This window comes from Psammomys obesus, unplaced genomic scaffold (genome assembly GCF_907164565.1).
Source record: "Psammomys obesus unplaced genomic scaffold, mPsaObe1.curated_primary_1811, whole genome shotgun sequence".
Lineage (NCBI taxonomy): Eukaryota > Metazoa > Chordata > Mammalia > Rodentia > Muridae > Psammomys > Psammomys obesus.
The window spans coordinates 13390403-13407902 of NW_026596064.1; the positions used below are offsets into that span (position 1 = coordinate 13390403).

General features: G+C 48.4%; 1 protein-coding gene across 11 annotated transcripts in view; it reads right to left on the minus strand.

Annotated features, from left to right (window-relative positions):
* The window catches only part of Kalrn (kalirin RhoGEF kinase), a 575471-nt gene that overhangs the window by 170865 nt on the left and 387106 nt on the right, over window positions 1-17500 (minus strand). For all 11 annotated transcript variants that reach the window (XM_055624991.1, XM_055624990.1, XM_055625009.1 and 8 more), the window contains 6 exons: window positions 17321-17413; window positions 13468-13579; window positions 11419-11609; window positions 10873-10974; window positions 9526-9668; window positions 6491-6593 (listed from right to left, as the gene is read on the minus strand). In XM_055624991.1, the coding sequence (XP_055480966.1) occupies window positions 6491-6593; window positions 9526-9668; window positions 10873-10974; window positions 11419-11609; window positions 13468-13579; window positions 17321-17413 (744 nt within the window). The remainder of the gene's footprint in view (window positions 1-6490; window positions 6594-9525; window positions 9669-10872; window positions 10975-11418; window positions 11610-13467; window positions 13580-17320; window positions 17414-17500) is intronic.

Consider the following 17500-nt stretch of genomic DNA (forward strand, 5'->3'; position numbering starts at 1 on the left):
CCTTCCTTCCTTCCTTCCTTCCTTCCTTCCTTCCTTCCTTCCTTCCTCCTTCCCTCCCTCCCTCCCTCCTTCCTTCCTTCCTTTTCTCTACTCCCATCCCTTTTTAATTCTTGAGACAGGGTTTTTCTGTGTAGCCCTGGCTGTCCTGGAACTCACTCTGTAAAGGCTGCCCTCGAACTCACAGAGATCCACCTGCCTCTGCCTCCCATGTGTTAGGATTAAAGGTGTGTGCCACTGCCGCCTGGCTCTCTTCTATGACCCCAAATTTTAGGCTCACCCTGAATGCCATGAGGCCTGACCACAGCTCTAAATCACCTTCTCACTTTTCCCATTCCTGCAGTGAGGGCACCCTCCTGTGCCACCACCTAGGACAAAGATGCTTTGTACAGCTCAAGTGTCTGACATGGGCAGAGAACCCCCAAGGCTTCCTGTTACCTGCCTGGGCTCAACAAAGCCCCTGCCTTTCATGATACTTGCTTGGCAATTTTGATGATGGTTTTCCCTGATGGTTTCTTCAGGGAAAAATTTAAACAATGGAATGCTAGTGGGACTATTAACTAAAATAATGGCAGGAGGAGAGGTTTGTGCCCTATGTCCTGAGGCGGTGAAGTACATTTTCTGTCCTCTGGTGGACTTTGCAGGGACTGGGGCCACTCATTTGTGCAAGGACCTTCTGATAAGAGAGCGGGTGACTGCAAGTCAGCACACTCTGCTCAGGCACTCTGAAAAGCCAAACTGATGCTGCGATGAACATCATTGAGGGGAGGGAGCTGAGCTACCAGGAGGTGACAGAGCAGCCAGAGATGGGGCTCCAGCTGCCCTGATGGTCCTGGACTCATTCTATTCTTGTTGTCCACTGCTGCCATCTCCCCTTCTCCAGCTACCATGGGAAAAGAGTGACAAGGAAACTATTCTAGGAAAAAAAAATGAGTTCCAAGTCTAGCCCTTTAATATAAGAAAACATTTAATAACACAAATTAGACGAATAAATACAAAGCACAACCAAAGACCCTAAACCACATTTAAGGGTTGAAATCATAAAATTGAAGTGGTATTTTCTTGCAAGGAAGGACTAAGGTATTGAGGAAAATCAGAATCCTTTTAGTTAAGGTTTATGCTGTTATTATAATCTAATTTGCTGAGGCCTGGGGTGTACCTGAGAATCAAGACTACATTGGTTTCATGGTTCAAGCGCCAATATGTCCACTCCTCGCCTTGGTAGGTAGAGGTCTAATTGCATACTCTTTCTAGGTATCTCTTTAAGGGATGGGTGTGTTTCGCTACGGAGTGGGAGGCAGCTCTCCATCTAGGCCCACTGAGTCCAAAGACTGAGTAATGGAAGAGCTACAGTTCATTCCTCCCAGGGTTGCTTGGGACCCTAGAGACCCTTATGGTCTGGTGGACAGCAGGTGGTACACATAGCTGACCAGGATACCTATCATGACCACATGTCTCAAACCCAACTTGGTTGAGTCTCTTGATGGCTCTTAAGAAGTTCTCAAGGAAAACACAGTAGTTGGAATTGCTCAATCTTTACACTGGCTGACATATGGCTTATTCTGTAGAGGCAAAATACAGCAGCCTCTTAAGACTTCAGGGAGCATGTTGCTTATTTTCCTGTCCTGGGCATCTGAAATGGAGACCTCTCCTGGACTCGTGGGTCCCTGAGGCTCACACATTACAGACATGGATCTCATCTAGTCCTTCAGAACTCTGGGAAAGACTGTCACTGCTCTCTTTGTATAGACCCTGAGACAGAACTCTTGCCACAGTGCGGCCACCCTAGGTTATAAGCCAGTCAGGGTGGGGTCCATACCTCATCTTAGAACCCACCCCCCTGCTATCACATCACCATGTCCCTTGCAGTAGATGCTCCTGTACCCCACCTCCTCTCCTGCCAGCACAGCCCCAGTTCCCATGCCTACCGGCTGCTCATGTGATACGAAAGCCCAAAGCCCTTGGCTCCATGCGGTGCCCAGCTGGCGAGTCCTGCCTGGAGCTTAGCACCACCTGAACCACATCTGAGTCTGCCTTGGGTACCTTAATAGATCACGTGCATGGGAATCTCGGTTAAGACTCCACATGTGAAAAACTGGACTTAGGGTGCATTCTTTGAGATGCTCTTTCTCCATCTGCATCCTGCGAGACTGTGGTTTTCCCAGTTGTGAGGCGTTGTGGCAGTGTTCTCCCCCCTTATTATTATTATTAGAGAGCGAGGCACCCACAATACAGTCTCATTCCAATTTCTCTCTCTTCAGCTAGCCTGGACATGACTAGAGGCTAACAGTGCCTTTTTTTTTTTTTTTCATGGAGAGTGAATACGTACATACTCCTAGGAGGGGTATGGATGTTTAATTCAATACATGTTCATTGACTACATCCACCATGCCTGCCCTGAATGCATGCACCAGGTTCACCATGGCGCAGATGCCAGTCCTCTGGCAGGCGTCCATCACATTAAGAAAGGTTCTCCTTCACTGACACCTCTTCGCTGCCTCCCTTGACTAGAATCTTGTGAGTCTCCATATCTGATGTGTGGTAGCAAAGGCCCCAGAACTCAAGGTGAAAGGCTTTAGGGTGGATGTTGTGCCCAGAGTTTGGCCCACTGTGGGATAAAGTGAGCGTTTCCATTTGCCTTGAGGAAACAACACTTTTGTATATAACACAGGCCTGTGGAAAACCTAATTACGCAGATCTGCTTGAGGATCAAACAAAAGCAAGTCTGGGAGAGTTATTAGTGGGATTTATTTACTGAGGCGCTCAGCTTTGTATAGGTTTAATGCAGAAGTATGAATAATAAACAGTGTTCTCCCTAATGGGGGTGGGGACGGACTTACAGCTTAAGCCAACAGTCCCAGGTCCTCTGCCACAGGGGAACATGGTAGGGTTTCCATTTCTTAAGGCCTTAAAGAAGAGCCAAACAAAGGGCTTCCATGTGGTGGATGAGAAAGGAAGCTGCATATTGGCCTTCCTTCAATCTTACTAAAAGAGTATGGAGAAGGAACAGAACGTGGTTCTGGGAGATGCAGCTGAAAACTGAAAGGAATACTTCATATTCATAGCATGCTAGGACACAGGGGTGCGTCTAGACAAGAGAACCGAGCAGACACAGAATTGTCCCGTGCTCACCTGCCTGACTAAGTCTAAGTCTGTCCACGAAAAAGGCATTTTTGAGATTTTATGAGCAACACTGGGCACTCTACTAGACATGATGATCGTTTTAGGATAAACTCTAGGGCAAAGACTGTATCCGCAGCTAGATCCCACGTGCAGGCTGCACACCCTTCTAAACACCCTGTTTTATATAGACTTTACACGCTGAAGGAAGTCCATACATGCGGAAGGAGGTCCATAGGCAGGGAGCGAGGAAATGACATACTCTGGGAACATATTAACACCACCAAAAGCTGGAGAACCTGAAGACTTCTAAAGTAGCCTTCAAAGACTAGAAAAACGATCTGTCTCCAAATACCTACAGCCCAAGAGCCTACCATTGCTCAAATGCAGTAAACTTTCATCGTCCAATGTCAGACGTAAGCAGATCACAATCTATTGCCAATAAGATAACCCATGAGCAACAAACATCCGTGCTTGAGAGTCTAGAGGCTAACATGGAAAGCAGGGGAGAAAGGTCATTCTGTTCACATACAGGGAAATGGAAGAAGCCACATCATCTTAGGACCAACACAGATAAGCGGCTGATAATGATGAAGCCAGAAGTTAAAACTCGGCTTAAGAACCCACGGAGCTCTTCATGAAGCATTGTATTTGTACTCTAAGACTGAATTTTTTTTTTTTTTTTTAACAAATGTCAGTCAGCTACCAAGTAGATATAGGCCACTTATTCTTCCCAATGGCTCTGTGAGCTGGCGTCATTATGCTCCTTAGATATGGGGAAACTGAGCTATGATAACTGGGCGAGCTGACAGTGATGGTGTCACATCTGGGCATCTTCCAGCTTTCTGTTACACAATAGGCAGTAGGAGGGGTGCCTCAGCCCAAAGTGGGCTCCCTGGGGCCTTCAGCCGGCCACTGGTGCGGACATAAGCCATTCCTTCCCGTCTAAGGAAGAAGACCTGACACTCTGAGGAAAGTCTATTGCTGGAATGATTCGTTTCTATGAGGGGTCTCTGCCCTGACCTCTCCATAAAGCCATCGTCACTGACCCTTCTGTTGACTGTGATCAGTTTACCTGAGTCAGTCCAGAGATGTCTGTCTGGTCACCTGAAAACCAGGCTTCCCTGGTCTTCTAGGAGAGGTGGAAGGAACTCGACCCTGTTGATAAGACCTATGAATTCAACATGGCCAGTGACTGACTTCACTACTGGAGGAGACACAAGTCACAGGGGCCACATGGCCGCCCTGTCCCCACTGCTGGGTTGGGATCAGAGTGAGGACACTTTAAAGGAGACTGCATGCTCATCAACAGACTGCTACTATTTTTGTTTGAGAATAAGTGATTTTTCTTTGAGGCTTCATATATGGAGCTCCTGTATCCTAGGGACAGAAAAGGTGACTGGGAGTTCATGCTCCCAAGAGGGTAAGTATTCCAGCTTACTAAGCTTTCTGTTCAAGTCTTCTAGGGTTCTTTAATGTCTTAAGAAACAGGACATTCGTATACTTGGCTAGTTTTGGAAAAACTGTTTTCACTTGCCTCTTACTTCTCTGTTCCTGGAGACCTATCAGTGTGTAGCTACATTCACTGATTTCACAAGTAACTCCCGAGTTTTAACGTGTGCTAAGTGCCCAAGAGTACAGCAGGGGAACAGACAGACACAGCCCATGCCCTCTTCGGGGACCAGCGGCCTGGCTATAGAGACAACAGGAAACAAGGAGTCGCACGGATGGGGATTCACACTCAACAGACAGTGCGCGGCTCGCCACAGGACCCGGCACATAGTGTGGCACATGGCAGGGGCTTTGACAGGAGTGTGTGTCTGCTCTGCATGTGGCATGTTTAGAAAGGTCACACAGCTGGATGAACTCAGCACTGAGAGTCCAATGTTCTGGCTCCTAGGGTCTGAGTGCTAGTTCCTGCTTTAATGCCGACCACTGAAATTTTCTGGGGTGAGTCGCTTGGCTACTCAGACAAGAGTGTGAGTCCTAAAATCCCTCATCTGCAATAAAACGTCTGATGTCAAAGGTGTGGTCTAGCCTCACTTACCTTCCAAGCAAGAGAAGGAATGGGCAAACGGCCCTGGCCAGGGGGGTTCTGTCTGTGTCAGGATCCTGGGAGATGGGTTAGCAGCTGTGAGGGGTGACTCCCCCAGCAACAAAGCTGGAAGTCTACGCCTGAACATGGGGAATATCACACCTGACTTACCAACCAGGAAGTGCTTTTAAAAGGAACACTTTTATTCACAGGGTATTCTAGTTAGACTGTTAGACATCAGGCCGGAGAAGTCAGGAAAACATTGACATAGTTTCCTTTGTGTAAGTAGAAAAAAAAAATACCCTCAAAGGTTCCATCTACCCGGCTGGCGAAAATGGATTTAAAACATGAAAGCAGCTGTCATATGGAACGGACCTTGAATGTCCTTGAGCATTTGTCTGTTTATGTGGTTAGGATAAGGTGTTGCTGACATTATCTCTGCAGGTTTAGGGCACAGTCCCCATACTTAGCTCTCAGTGAAAACCTAATAAGTGTAGAAAGGTATCCATAACATAGAAAACTAAAGAACTGGCATGGCCTATTGCTTAAGGCTGTAGGGTAGCCTGAAGGGCCAGGTCTGAAGGAACTAGGGCCAAGCAGTGTTTGGGAAAGTCTAACTTCGACAATAACATTACGAATACGCAGCAGTAGATTACCTCATACCCAGGGCTCTGGGTAGGTGAATGTGAGTTGGCCAGGCCCTGGCCCCCTTTCCTCTCTCTGCTGCAGATTCCAACAACTGCCTCCCCCAGGCAGCCTGAACAAATACATGGGGACGCCCTCTTTCCTGCCTTCCCCTCAGGACTCCTAATGCTGCTTGCCTGCTCCAAGGGGTAGGAGACAACTGACCAGGTTTTCTTAGAGGATGACTTCATGTTTCATGTGCCACTGGCTGGTTCCCCTGCCCCTAATCTCTCAGGAGCTGAGCCCTCAGTACGTGGCCAGGGAGAGGTGTCATTTACCCACTAGGGTCCTTTTGGGACAGAGGTCCCTACTGAGTAGTATCTATGTGACTGGTCTAATTTTGAAATACGCCCCAGTCAAACCATCGCAAATCCGAGCCAGTCACAGGTATCGGTGTCTCAGACACTAGAGCAATCTCAGCCTCTCTGAGGTCTGTTCTCCTGTCAGAGCGGTCCAGCAGCCTCTCTCTGTTCACCTTTCCCCTTGTGTGATTCTCCCAATCCAGCCCTGACCTTTCCCCTTTGGTGGCATGAGACGGCTGGCTCCTTGCTGTTTGGCTCCAGAGTGGGTGGAAATTTGAGCACGATTCTCCAGGGCTGGTTAAACCAACCATGAGTTTGGGTAGAGGGGAGGAAGGCTGGGACTCCGTCTTACCTTGTCACTGTCCACTGTGTTCTGAGAGGTCCTGGAGGCGATGGATATGGTGTCTGGCTGGCTGCTCCCATCCCCCTGGCTGTCACCATCCTCTAGTCCATCCCTGCAGGAAGGAGAGAGAAAAGAAACAGGGGTGGGGGTGGGGGGGACCACTGTGGGTTTAGAGCGCACAAGGTATTTCCCAGCTGGGTTGGCAGAGAAGTGCCTGAACGCTCCTGGCAGGGGAATGTCTACCGTTAGCCTGTTAATGGGTACAGCGTATGTGATTTCAATGAAAGTGCATTCATTTCAGTAAGCACGTGATCACGACACGACCGAGAGCAGCAGGAAACTCACTCTATGTCCCTTCTAGCCTGAGGCAGGAGGAAGACACATCTTACTTAGAACCTGCGTTTCTAGCCAGCTAACAGGCTCCTTTTCAGTAGCCACAGAGTTCAAGGTTCTGCATGTTATAACTAGGATGGGGGTTGGCTTACTGCTGGTGTAGGAAAAAAAGACACTGATGAATAATACATATATATATTCATTCTTTCTTAGATGCATCTTGCTATGCTGTTCACACCAGTCTTGAGGTCCTGGGCCCACGCAAGCATCCTGCCTCAGCCTCCCGAGCAGTTGAGACTATAGGTGTATGTTATGAAACTTAGGTGGATTTTCTTTTTTTAAACTTATATTTCTTCTGTTGGGGAAAACGGATTGGGTATTTCCTCAAGGAAAGATCATCTTTGGAAAAGTCCTGATGGCTGTTTAGCTCCTGCATAGGGAGCGGGTGTTCACTGTCTTCTTACTGATCTCATACTTGTTGCTCATGAGTTCTCATCAACGCTGAAGAGAAAGACACTTTTTTCTCTGGGCTGGGAACGGCAGAGTCTACAGGAGCATTTGAACCAGCTCCGCTCCCTGGTGTCATTAGGGCACTCCTACCCCTTCCCGGGCCCTAGCTGTTTTGAGGGAACACTGCTCTTTCAGCTCTCTGCCCTAGGGCTGTGCACGGCTCTACCCACAGTCAAGCCCCAGTGGGAGTGGCTGCCTGGGAGTTGCTGACTAGTCTGTGTTAGGGAAAACTCGGGAGCCGTGGGCTGTGGCTAAAGGAGTCAGCGGAGGAAACCACAGCTCTTCCCATGGACACGTTCAGCAAAGCCACCCCCACTCCATGTTGCTTGCAGAGGAGTAACAGCTTTGGGAGGTGGGGGAACTGGATGCTGGGGAGTCTCATCCTGTGGGCAGAGTGCCAGGGATAACGACCCCATCTAATGGGGTCTGAGCAGTCACTCTCTAGTACACCTGTGTGTGTATTACACGTGTCGTCTTTCTGAGAGAGAGTAGCTTCTCCCATGCAGAACATTTCTTAGTTGACTGCTTTCCCACCACCTGCTCGTGGGCTTGGAAAAGGGCGATTTATCTTACTAACATAAGCCACACATTTGCAGGAAGGCAAATGCTGTGAGAAGAAACCACGTGACACATTTCAAAATCAAAATACAGGACTTTCCAGATCATCTGTGGTTTTGGATGGTCTGCCTGGGCCATCGCCCCCTCCCCCACTTATAGGTGGCTGGGATCCGGCTGTACTTTCTGCTTCCTGCTGTTTTGGCCCTATTAGGGACCCTTCTAGTTCACTCCAGATGAAACCAGGTCTGGAGACTGAAAGGGCTGATCTGGGAGTGTAGGTGGCGTCCCCCAAGCCCACGTACCCCTCCCTAAGCTCTGCTGCTATATCCAGGAAGCTAAGCTAAGGGAAGATCAGACTTCCTGGCTGTTCTCTGCACTCTGTGAGGCCTCTCTCTATGCCATGAAGGAGAGGAGAAGAGGCAGGGGACAGAGAGAGGGTGGCGGATAGTGCCAAGATGCGCCCTTCATGTGTTCTAGAAACTCTCCAACTCTACTTTAGATTTTGGAGCAGCCCTCATCCGCCTCAACTAAGTTTCCTTCTCACACAGTCCTGGAAGACGCATTCTTTACACCATTTTCCTTGTTGAAGGAGGAGCTCCCTGAAGCAGGGTCATCTCCTGTGTTATCCAGACATAAGCACAGAAAGTTAAAATGGCCCCTTTTCAGTAGTCATAATTGGTCCCTGCAGCACTGGGGAAGTGATCTGATCCTGGCGATCACTTTGGAGGAGTCTCTGTTTCTGTCATATCCTTCTTGGGGTCACGACCTCTCTCGGTGCTGGCACCCTAATGCCATGACTCTGCACTGCTTCCCTACCTTGCTTATCCTGGTTGATACTGAAAGGTGCTCAATGAAGTGCTCTGGCTTGTGCCATTTGGGAACTGGGGAGGAGTGGCGTGCTTGTACCACTACTCTCAGGACACCACTATGCTGTGTATTTTGCTTTAAGCCACGTGTGTTGACATTTTTGTAAGCTTTCCTCCAAGCTTCCTCCAGCGGAGTCATTGGAAGTGCTCATGCCAGATGGAGACTTGAGAAGGTAGCACTTAAGAAGCCATGCACGGCCTCAGAGGAAGCTAGGGCTCAGAAGGGCCCAGAGACAGTCAAGGAATAGGTCCTCTTCTGCTGACCACTGGTCATTGAAGGTTAGTGAAGAGGACTCCTTAGGAGCAGCAGAGATATCCTTGGCCTACCCCAGGGCTGTGCAAAACTCCTCTACCATTTGACCGACGTGGAGGCCTTCCCACTCACACACTGTTCTTCCCGAAGCCTTCCCCAGCTCCACAGAGCGTCAACACTGTTCCCTGTTTGACAGCATTTACCCTCTCCAGATGCTACTGTTCTCATGTAACCACTCCATGTACGAGACATAGTTGTGGGAAGGTTCTTGGGGGATGTAACTCAACTTATACTTCCTCTCGCATTCTGGTGGCACACTTAAGTGAAGGGTGCTCAGAGAGCCCCTGCCGCAGTAATGGACAGTAACAGATGAGAAGCTTAAAGATGGCAGAATTTGCCACAGGTAGAACTCGCGGGTCTTCCTAGATGGAGGACAGTGCAGTTCCCCCTAGAAACGAAGGGCCACCCTGTCCCCCTCCCTTGGGCACCTGAGGCATCAGTGATTGGGGAAAGGCGTTGGTTACCTCTTACTATTGTTCCTCAGTTTGGCTGGTGTTTTGGGGAGCTGGATTGGTTCCTTTAAAGCTCCTTTAAGGTGAATGATCCTTTCCTGGATCACTTCTCGAATGTTCTTGATCCACTCCTGCTTGGTTTCGATGTTGGAAGCCTACAGCGCCACAGGGAGAAACATTGAGAAGCCCTGCTCTGGTTGCCCTTGAAAACCATGTTCAACTCTTCCCCCCTACAGGTTCAGCTGTTATCCCAAAGACACCAGATCTTTGGGGAGTTGATTTCACATTTTATCCTTGGACTCTTTAACCTCAAGGCTTAATGTAGATTTTATGGAGGACTTCTAACACATTTCACAATTCATTAGGCACTGACCCATCTGCTATAGGCCCTGGAGCTGGAGCAGGATTTGCTGCATTCTGCTGGGCCTGGATTCCCATTGAATTGTGGATCCTAGTCAGCCCTGACGGCACTTGGAGTCTGTGACGCCTGAGGAAGCAGTGGCTGTTTACCAGCAGGGTAATGGGTATATGTTAGGATGTTTAACCCCTGTCACACCCATACAGCCTACAAAGGCCAACAGTCAATACTGGGGTTTCAGGCTGCTAAGTCTGCTTATCAGAAGCACTGCTCTCATGCCAATAATAGCCCATGTCTTCCTGGATCCTTTTTCAGATAACTTTTCATGGCAGGCAGCAGCTGTTCTGAAAATTAATGGTGGACACTTGTGAAGCTTTTGCCTGAGCTGGACCATCTGTTTCATGGTAAAGGACACTGTCTAGGCTAACAAGTGGCCAACGGAAGCTCTATTTGCAGTATCCCTAACCTCATTAGGCTAGTGCCACCAGGAACAGGGACTCAGCACCAGGCTGAACCAGGAGAGCTGAACTGACCATCTGGGCCCCAGACTACTGTGGTTTAATGGAACTTCTGGCATACATGTTTCCAGAGAATAAGGACCATACCTTACACATTTTTTTTTTTAAATGGCATTAAGCAGAGGACCTTGTCCACAGAGGACATTTAGGGTAAACACTCAAGATGCCTTTGTTTAAAGGCTGGTTGTTCTTGCCACTGGAAGGGGATATACGGACAGAGGCCAGCTGACTCAGCGTTGTTAAGGAAGCCAATATGCCATTCCCTGCCCTCTATGAACTTGAGGAGAACATCTGCCATTGAGATTCTGGGTCCACTTTCATAGTCAAATCTGCCTCTTGATACCTGAACGATGCTGTCATTCCCAAGAGAGGCCTGGTGGGTCAGTGGTCCCTAGGCCCTGATTTTGGTGTCTCATGCCTGCTTCCTTTACCCTACTCGATTACCCCAACCCTGACTTTGTGCTAGAAGAGAGCAGTACTTACTTTGAGCACTGTTTTATTGTCTGAGGATGGGGTGCGCCCAGACCACAAGGCGAATTTGCAGGGGTCACCTTCTACGTGCTCGGTCACACCCAGCTCTGAGGTCTGTAGACAGGAAATGCCTGTGAGAGGCGGGGAAGGGGAGGGCAGTGGGGGAGACTTAGGGCTGGGATAGGAAGGGGAAGGCAACAAAGAGGAGAGGGCCAAGGAAGGGGCTTCTGTCAATCAGGCTTCAACAGACTGGATATTTTGTTCATATACCCAGGATGAAAGGACCTGCAGGCATTCGCCTGATGATCAGGTACAGGGAGGGATGGTGAAGAAGGAGACGCTAAAGCAAACAGGAAGACCTGTGAACTCTAAGATGAAGAAGTGGAGGCTGTGGGTGGGAGCTTTCCAAGTAGCAGACATGAGCTTTTGTCCGGGAGAACTTTGGAGTGGAGAAGAGGTGAGCTATAATAAGGGGGGGAAGAGGTTTACATCCTTCTCCCTTCCTGCCCACAGGCTCTACAGAAGCAGGGACTCTCTCAGCCCGCCCGCCCCACCTACCAGTAGCTTGTTCTTGTAAACATATTTCGTGTGTCCTGAAGAGTCTTTGATCTCCTTGCTAAACACCAAGGAGATCTCAAAGAGGAACAGGTGCCGCTCCCGCCCCTTCCGGATCAGCGACTTTGGGTCCCACACTTGAAAGGCATCCTGGAGAATCAACTCCCCCTGTACATCCAAGTTCTCATCGAACCCTGAAAAACACCCACGAGCCCTGTGGAGTCTCCCCAACACTACCCTCAGGGGAGGCTGGGTTGTAGTCCCCCTCGGAGAACAGATTTCCTAGTTGGCTGCTGGGTTCCGTGGAGAGCTAATGGAGCATATCTGCCTACAGAACAGGCATCTCCCACCGCCCATTCCCTGCACCACGTCTCCTACATACATATGCTATATGAGTGGGGTTTTCCCAAGAGGTCCCGTGGGATGCGCCCCTCCCAGTGTGAGAAGGGCTGGGTGGGAGGGGTTCCCAAACAGGCGGTCCCCAGAGCATCTCCCTCCACAGCTCCCATCATTCTTCCACTTCTGAGTGGGGCTCAGGTGGAGCCCCAGTTGGTATGCTATCCTTGGCCCTGCTTTATCTGGCATCGCCTCATTTCTTATAGTCTATCTCTAGTATCCTTTTTAGTGGTCCTAAACAGTGTGACGCTCAAACTTTGGACATTTTTAAAATTTATATACCAGTTCAGATCTTCCAGAAAGAGCCCAAACCTTATTGTGCACAAGTATTGCCTGGAAGGCATGTGAAAACATGAATTCTGAACACCGCTCTCCACCAAGAGAATTTGGTTCAGGGGGTGTTTGGCGAGTCCATAAATGTGCACTGCCAACCAGTTCTCTTGTACAGGTCCACAGGCCATACTGGAGTGGCTGGATCATGGGTGAGGGACAGTTTGGGTGAATGGGGTACTTATAAAGGAGGACCCCAGCATTGGAGGTCCTGTGGAGAAACTGTGACAACAGGAACGCTCTCAGATGGCCAGTGCTTAGTCTAGGGAAGGCGACATCGGCTCTACTGCTCTAAGGCCTGGGCATTCTTGTAGTAAGGATGGTCCGGGAAGTACTGCGACCACACCGAGTCTTAGATGATGGCAGTGGCAATGGTGGTACTGTGGGATGATGCCAGAAGAGAAAGGGCGGCCCACGAGTTGTTTTCTTAGCATCTGCTTGTCAGACTGAAAGGTTAAGTCTTTACCCAGCTAGCAACTTCACCCCGGGCTGGTGCCTCTATACATCTGTTTTACAACATTAAGACCATGTCATAGGGGCCTTCCTTCATTCTGCACTTCTAGACCCCAAGGCCACAGATCTAGCTGACTACAGTCCTGTCAGGGTCACCTGGCTGGGCTTTCTTATGTCCTCAAGAAGAAAAAAAAAAGAGTAGTTGCATGAGAATTTGAATATATTGGATGCCACTTAACCATTCAATACAAAATAATCATTAATAGTAAATTTATGTCATGTGTTCTTTTATATTTTAAAGAAGCTGGGTATGATGGTGCATACCTATCATTTTAGGCACTCTGTAGGCTGAGAAAGGGTCATAATTTCAAGGCTACTCTGGACAGTTTAATGAGACTTTGAGCAAAAAGAACTGTGGATATGGCTTAGTAGTGAGTGCTTGTTCATCATGGACAAGGCTTGGGTTCAGTTTCAGTCCTGAAAAGGGGTGTGTGTGTGTGTGTGTGTGTGTGTGTGTGTGTGTGTGTGAAGGCTGATATCACACTAAATTCAGTGGTGTATACATACTGTGCGTAACTAGCATTTCCAGTTATTCTGACTGAAGGCAATGCAAAGGCTATGTATGAGCAGGTCTGTATGGCCTGCACTGGATTATCTCATGGATGACAAAGCGGAGGCAGACGTTACCCCTGCTGGTCTGTGGTACTGCTCCTGCAGGTAGCCAAGGACCCATTTGATAACTTGTTTTTACTCATCTCTTGTCTTTTCTAGCCTTGTTCCTTGCCTGCCTCCATGCCACTTCCCTCCTATAACACAAATTCCCTGGTCTTAGCAATGGAGGTGGCATCCCAGAAGGCCTGGGAGATCAGCTACCTTCCAGCATGCTGACATGCATGGCATCATTGGCTTTCTTGGGGACACTGAGCATCACCTCCAGGCCATCCTTGAGCTCCCCTTTCCCTTCTTCACAGCAAGTTAAGAGTTCCTGGGAAAAAAAAGTCCAGACACAATTAAAATCATCTCCCTGGTTTCCCGACCCTCCCTTTCCTCAAGCCATCGAGTAAACTACACACCAGCCTCGCCCTGTCTGTAAGGGTTCCCTCAGACAGAGTGGGATGGGGATTACTGTTAAAGAAGCCTCGATGACCAGGTAAGTTCTACCTAGTCCAAACTAACTCGATCCAACATGTTTTTGAATGGCTGGAATTTTAAAACTGGAGTGCTCTGTCACCGGGCTGCTCTTCCTGGTGAAGCACACCAGGATGCAGGGAGCCGTGAGGAGAACAGTGAAGAAGCAGAGGGCACGTCACACTGCCCTTGTGGATCTCTGCACACCTATGGCTGACGTCACTTTCCTCTACAGCCTCTACTGTGTGAGGGCTGATGTCCAGCCCACTGGGGCCAACCAGAGATGTTATGGATTTATAACAGGTCAGAGGTCAAGTGGATCACAAGGATCAGGAATTCTTGGCCTGGGGAGGATGAATGAGATTCCTGAGGAGGACTTTGATAACCATGTAGGAGCCTGGGGTGGAGAGGAATGGAGCTCCAAGGAGGCCAAGCAGAGCCTGAGAGGCAGGTCAGAATGCACACCTGGCACCCTGTCCACCGCCTGTCCATGAGCCTGTTCTCGTCCTCTCCGCCCCTCCCCTCTCCTGGCAAATAAAGGTAGTTGACAGCAGGAGGATACTTTTCTGTGGAATGCTCGGAAACAGGGTCTATCTCGACTGCTAGCACTTCCTACAGTGAACAAACCTGCAATAATGGCATCGCTCTCTGGAGAGTGACGCAGACGCCAGCTAGGCAGCTCTCTAAGTAAAAAGCAACTACACTTCAGCAGGGTAAGGGAGGGCATGAGGCACGCCTCCCTGGTGTGTGCTGACCTGGGCCAGAGCACGTTCTGACAGTGCGGGAAAGGGATGGAACCTCACCAGTGGTCCCAGGCCCCACCACTGCCTTGGGATCATCTATACCACTAAATTCATTAGCAAAGCTCCCCACTTGGGGAAAATATGTGATTAGTGAGAACCTGAGACAAAAATCCAGTCTGTGGATTTTTCCTGAGTTGTCTTGGAGACATTTCCATATGAACAGAGGAGTCTGGGGTATTTAGGCAGAGGACGTGTTGGGGGAAGTTGAAGTTCTTGGCCCTGTCCTTTCCAGTTGACATAGCGGCATCACTGTCACTACCACCCTGAGGTTCTCTCACGTCCCCGCCCTTTTCTCAAGCATCCACAAAGGAATGCCTGAGGTAAAGCATGAGACAGACATGAGAAATACGCTTCAGTTTGCAACAGAAAACACCAATTAGTTTAATCCCCTAAGCAATTTAGCAAGTCTACCAATTTACCAGCAGAGGCCATAAATTCTCCAGGGCCCCTGCAACGGGTTCCCGATAAGGAGGAGCCTGCACATTTAATTTAGGCTCTGAAAAGGACAGCAGATTAACAAGTAGTCGATCAAACACTCCAAATGGCACAGTCTCACTTTCTTGCAATTCCTAAGCTGTGAGCCCCAGAGGATACTGACAATTAAAGATCAATTTATTTGGAATTAAACTGACTTCAAAGAGAAAATAAATGCCATGTTATTTATGGCAAAGCTCAACAAATTATTTTTACTCATCAGGCACCCTGCCACCAGCACGTTTTAAAGGAGCCAAAATTACCTTTTTACAATAATTTTACAACTTCCCTGCAATAAAAATCATTGCCACCTCATTTGTTTGCCTCTCAATTCCCAGTGCAAACACCTCTCTCCCCCAAATACTCAATTCCAGAAAGGGAAGTCCTGGGCCCAATTTTCTAGCTGCTGAAAGCTAATTCCAATCTACATTTCCTTCCTCACCCCTCTCACATAACTCATGTAACTAGGGAGCTTCAGCATTACAGGGCTAACGGGGAGAGGAGAATGACTGAATTCCTCTTAGAGCACCACCTTAATTCGTTTGAGACGGGCAATGTGGCTGGAGCATCAGTATTTATTTCCTTTCAAAACTCTCAGCCTTATCAAGTCCTACAAAGGCTTTTTTCAATACATAAATCAAAAGCCACAAAAAAAAACCCATTTTAAAAATGATTTTATTTTGTATGTATGGGTGTTTCTGCCTCCATGCATGTCTATGCACCTTTATATGCCCATGGAGGCCGGAAAAAGGCATCAGATCCTCTGGAACTACAGTTACAGACAATTCTGGGTTGCCACGTAAGTGCTGGGGTTTGGCCTCAGGTCTTCTGGAAGAAACAGCTAGAGATTTTAACTACTGAGGCATCTCTCCAGGTTCACACAAAAATCAATTTTGAAAAAAGACTATCAGTATGAGAAAGATACTTTATTTAGAAGGACCAAGCATTAAGCAGGACAGGAACACTGTCCATAGGATTCTAGGCTATAGGCCACAACCTGAGATTCAAAGGCCAAGTAGATTCGCTAGCTCCTCTGACTTAAACGTCAGAATCACACTGAGTTTTTAGGAAAGGGACTCCTTGCCCCGAGACCTTATGGGTATTTCTGGTCTTTACGTGAAAACTTTAAAAGCTGAAGAATAAAAGCAATTCTGCCCCAAGAGCCAACATATGTTCTATTCCTCACTGATCCCCCACCTGATGATTTGCATGCTTAGCAACAGCTCTGCGCATGATGCCTCTTGGAAGTTTCTAAGGCATTCTGCCAGGCTAGATAGCTTGTGTGTCTGTCTCATTTCTGAAGTATGGGGAGGAAAGGGCTGAGGGAAGGCTGGTTGCATGACTCTGCTGTCACACAGAAAACAGGAAAATGTGCTGGTAGTCTCCCCAGAAATAACACCTCAAGCTTCCTTTGTGGGGCCATGAGCACCATGCCCCTACCCCAGAAACCTGGGTACCGGGGCTATGATGTGAGGGGAATGTGGGAAGAGAGCCTTGGGCTTGAAAGTCAGACTGGCTTTCAGGTTTGGGGAAGCTAGGTTAGGGAAGATCCTGCAGGTGTTGCTAAACGTAAATGGAATTGAGTGTTGACTCTGAAGGTACACTATTTTGTACAAGTCCTTTTCATTAGATGAACAACAAACAATATAGTCAAAAGCTAGAAAACCTCTACCCTTACACTTCAAGAATTAATGTAGACATATTGATATTGAAATGTCTATGTCAATTTTCCTGGCTTCCTATAGAAATGACTTTATTTTTAGAATATGGGCACATCCTTATATAAGGAAGAGAGAAACCAACCTAGTGTTTTACATAATCTGTCTACTGAGCTTTTAAGAACCTTGACTTTGGAAGAAAACCTGCTTGTCTTGGTTGGCTCCCGAAGCACTCCCAACATATGGGTCTCATTGAGTCTGACACATCCCCTTTGACTGTTCTCCTTCAATAACCCTATGGACGGTCACAGACACGGTAGTCCAGGAGATGGAAGACACCAATGGGTGAATAGACCACAGTTTCCTTAAGACTTCCACCTTGGTTTCAGCAAGTGGAAGGCCAGGAGGAGGACATCTGCTCAGGAAGGAGGGATGGAGCTGCCCAGTGCCCAAGGTGATAATCTTTAAGAGTTTTTCTTTTATCTCTACCCCCAAACAAGCATGTGGAATTCTGTGGGTTAGGACACACAGTCTAGAGCCAGCAATGGTGGTGGGGGCTCACCTGAGGCTCTGCTGAAGGTAGAAGCAAGGCTTCAGGTGAGGGTTGCCCACTGTTAGGGGTTTTCTGGTCAGGAGTGAGGATAGGGTGGGGAGGGGAGGTACCTTCAGGAGCAGCTGGTACTTTGTCACCCTCTGCACAGGCTTAATCAAGTAGGAAGAGATGGAGTTGGCCAGGCCATGCCGCTGCTGGATCTCCTGCAGGATACAGAAAGGTGCAATGAGACAGAGAACAGATTGTGTGTGTGTGTGTGTGTGTGTGTGTGTGTGTGTGTGTGTGTGTGT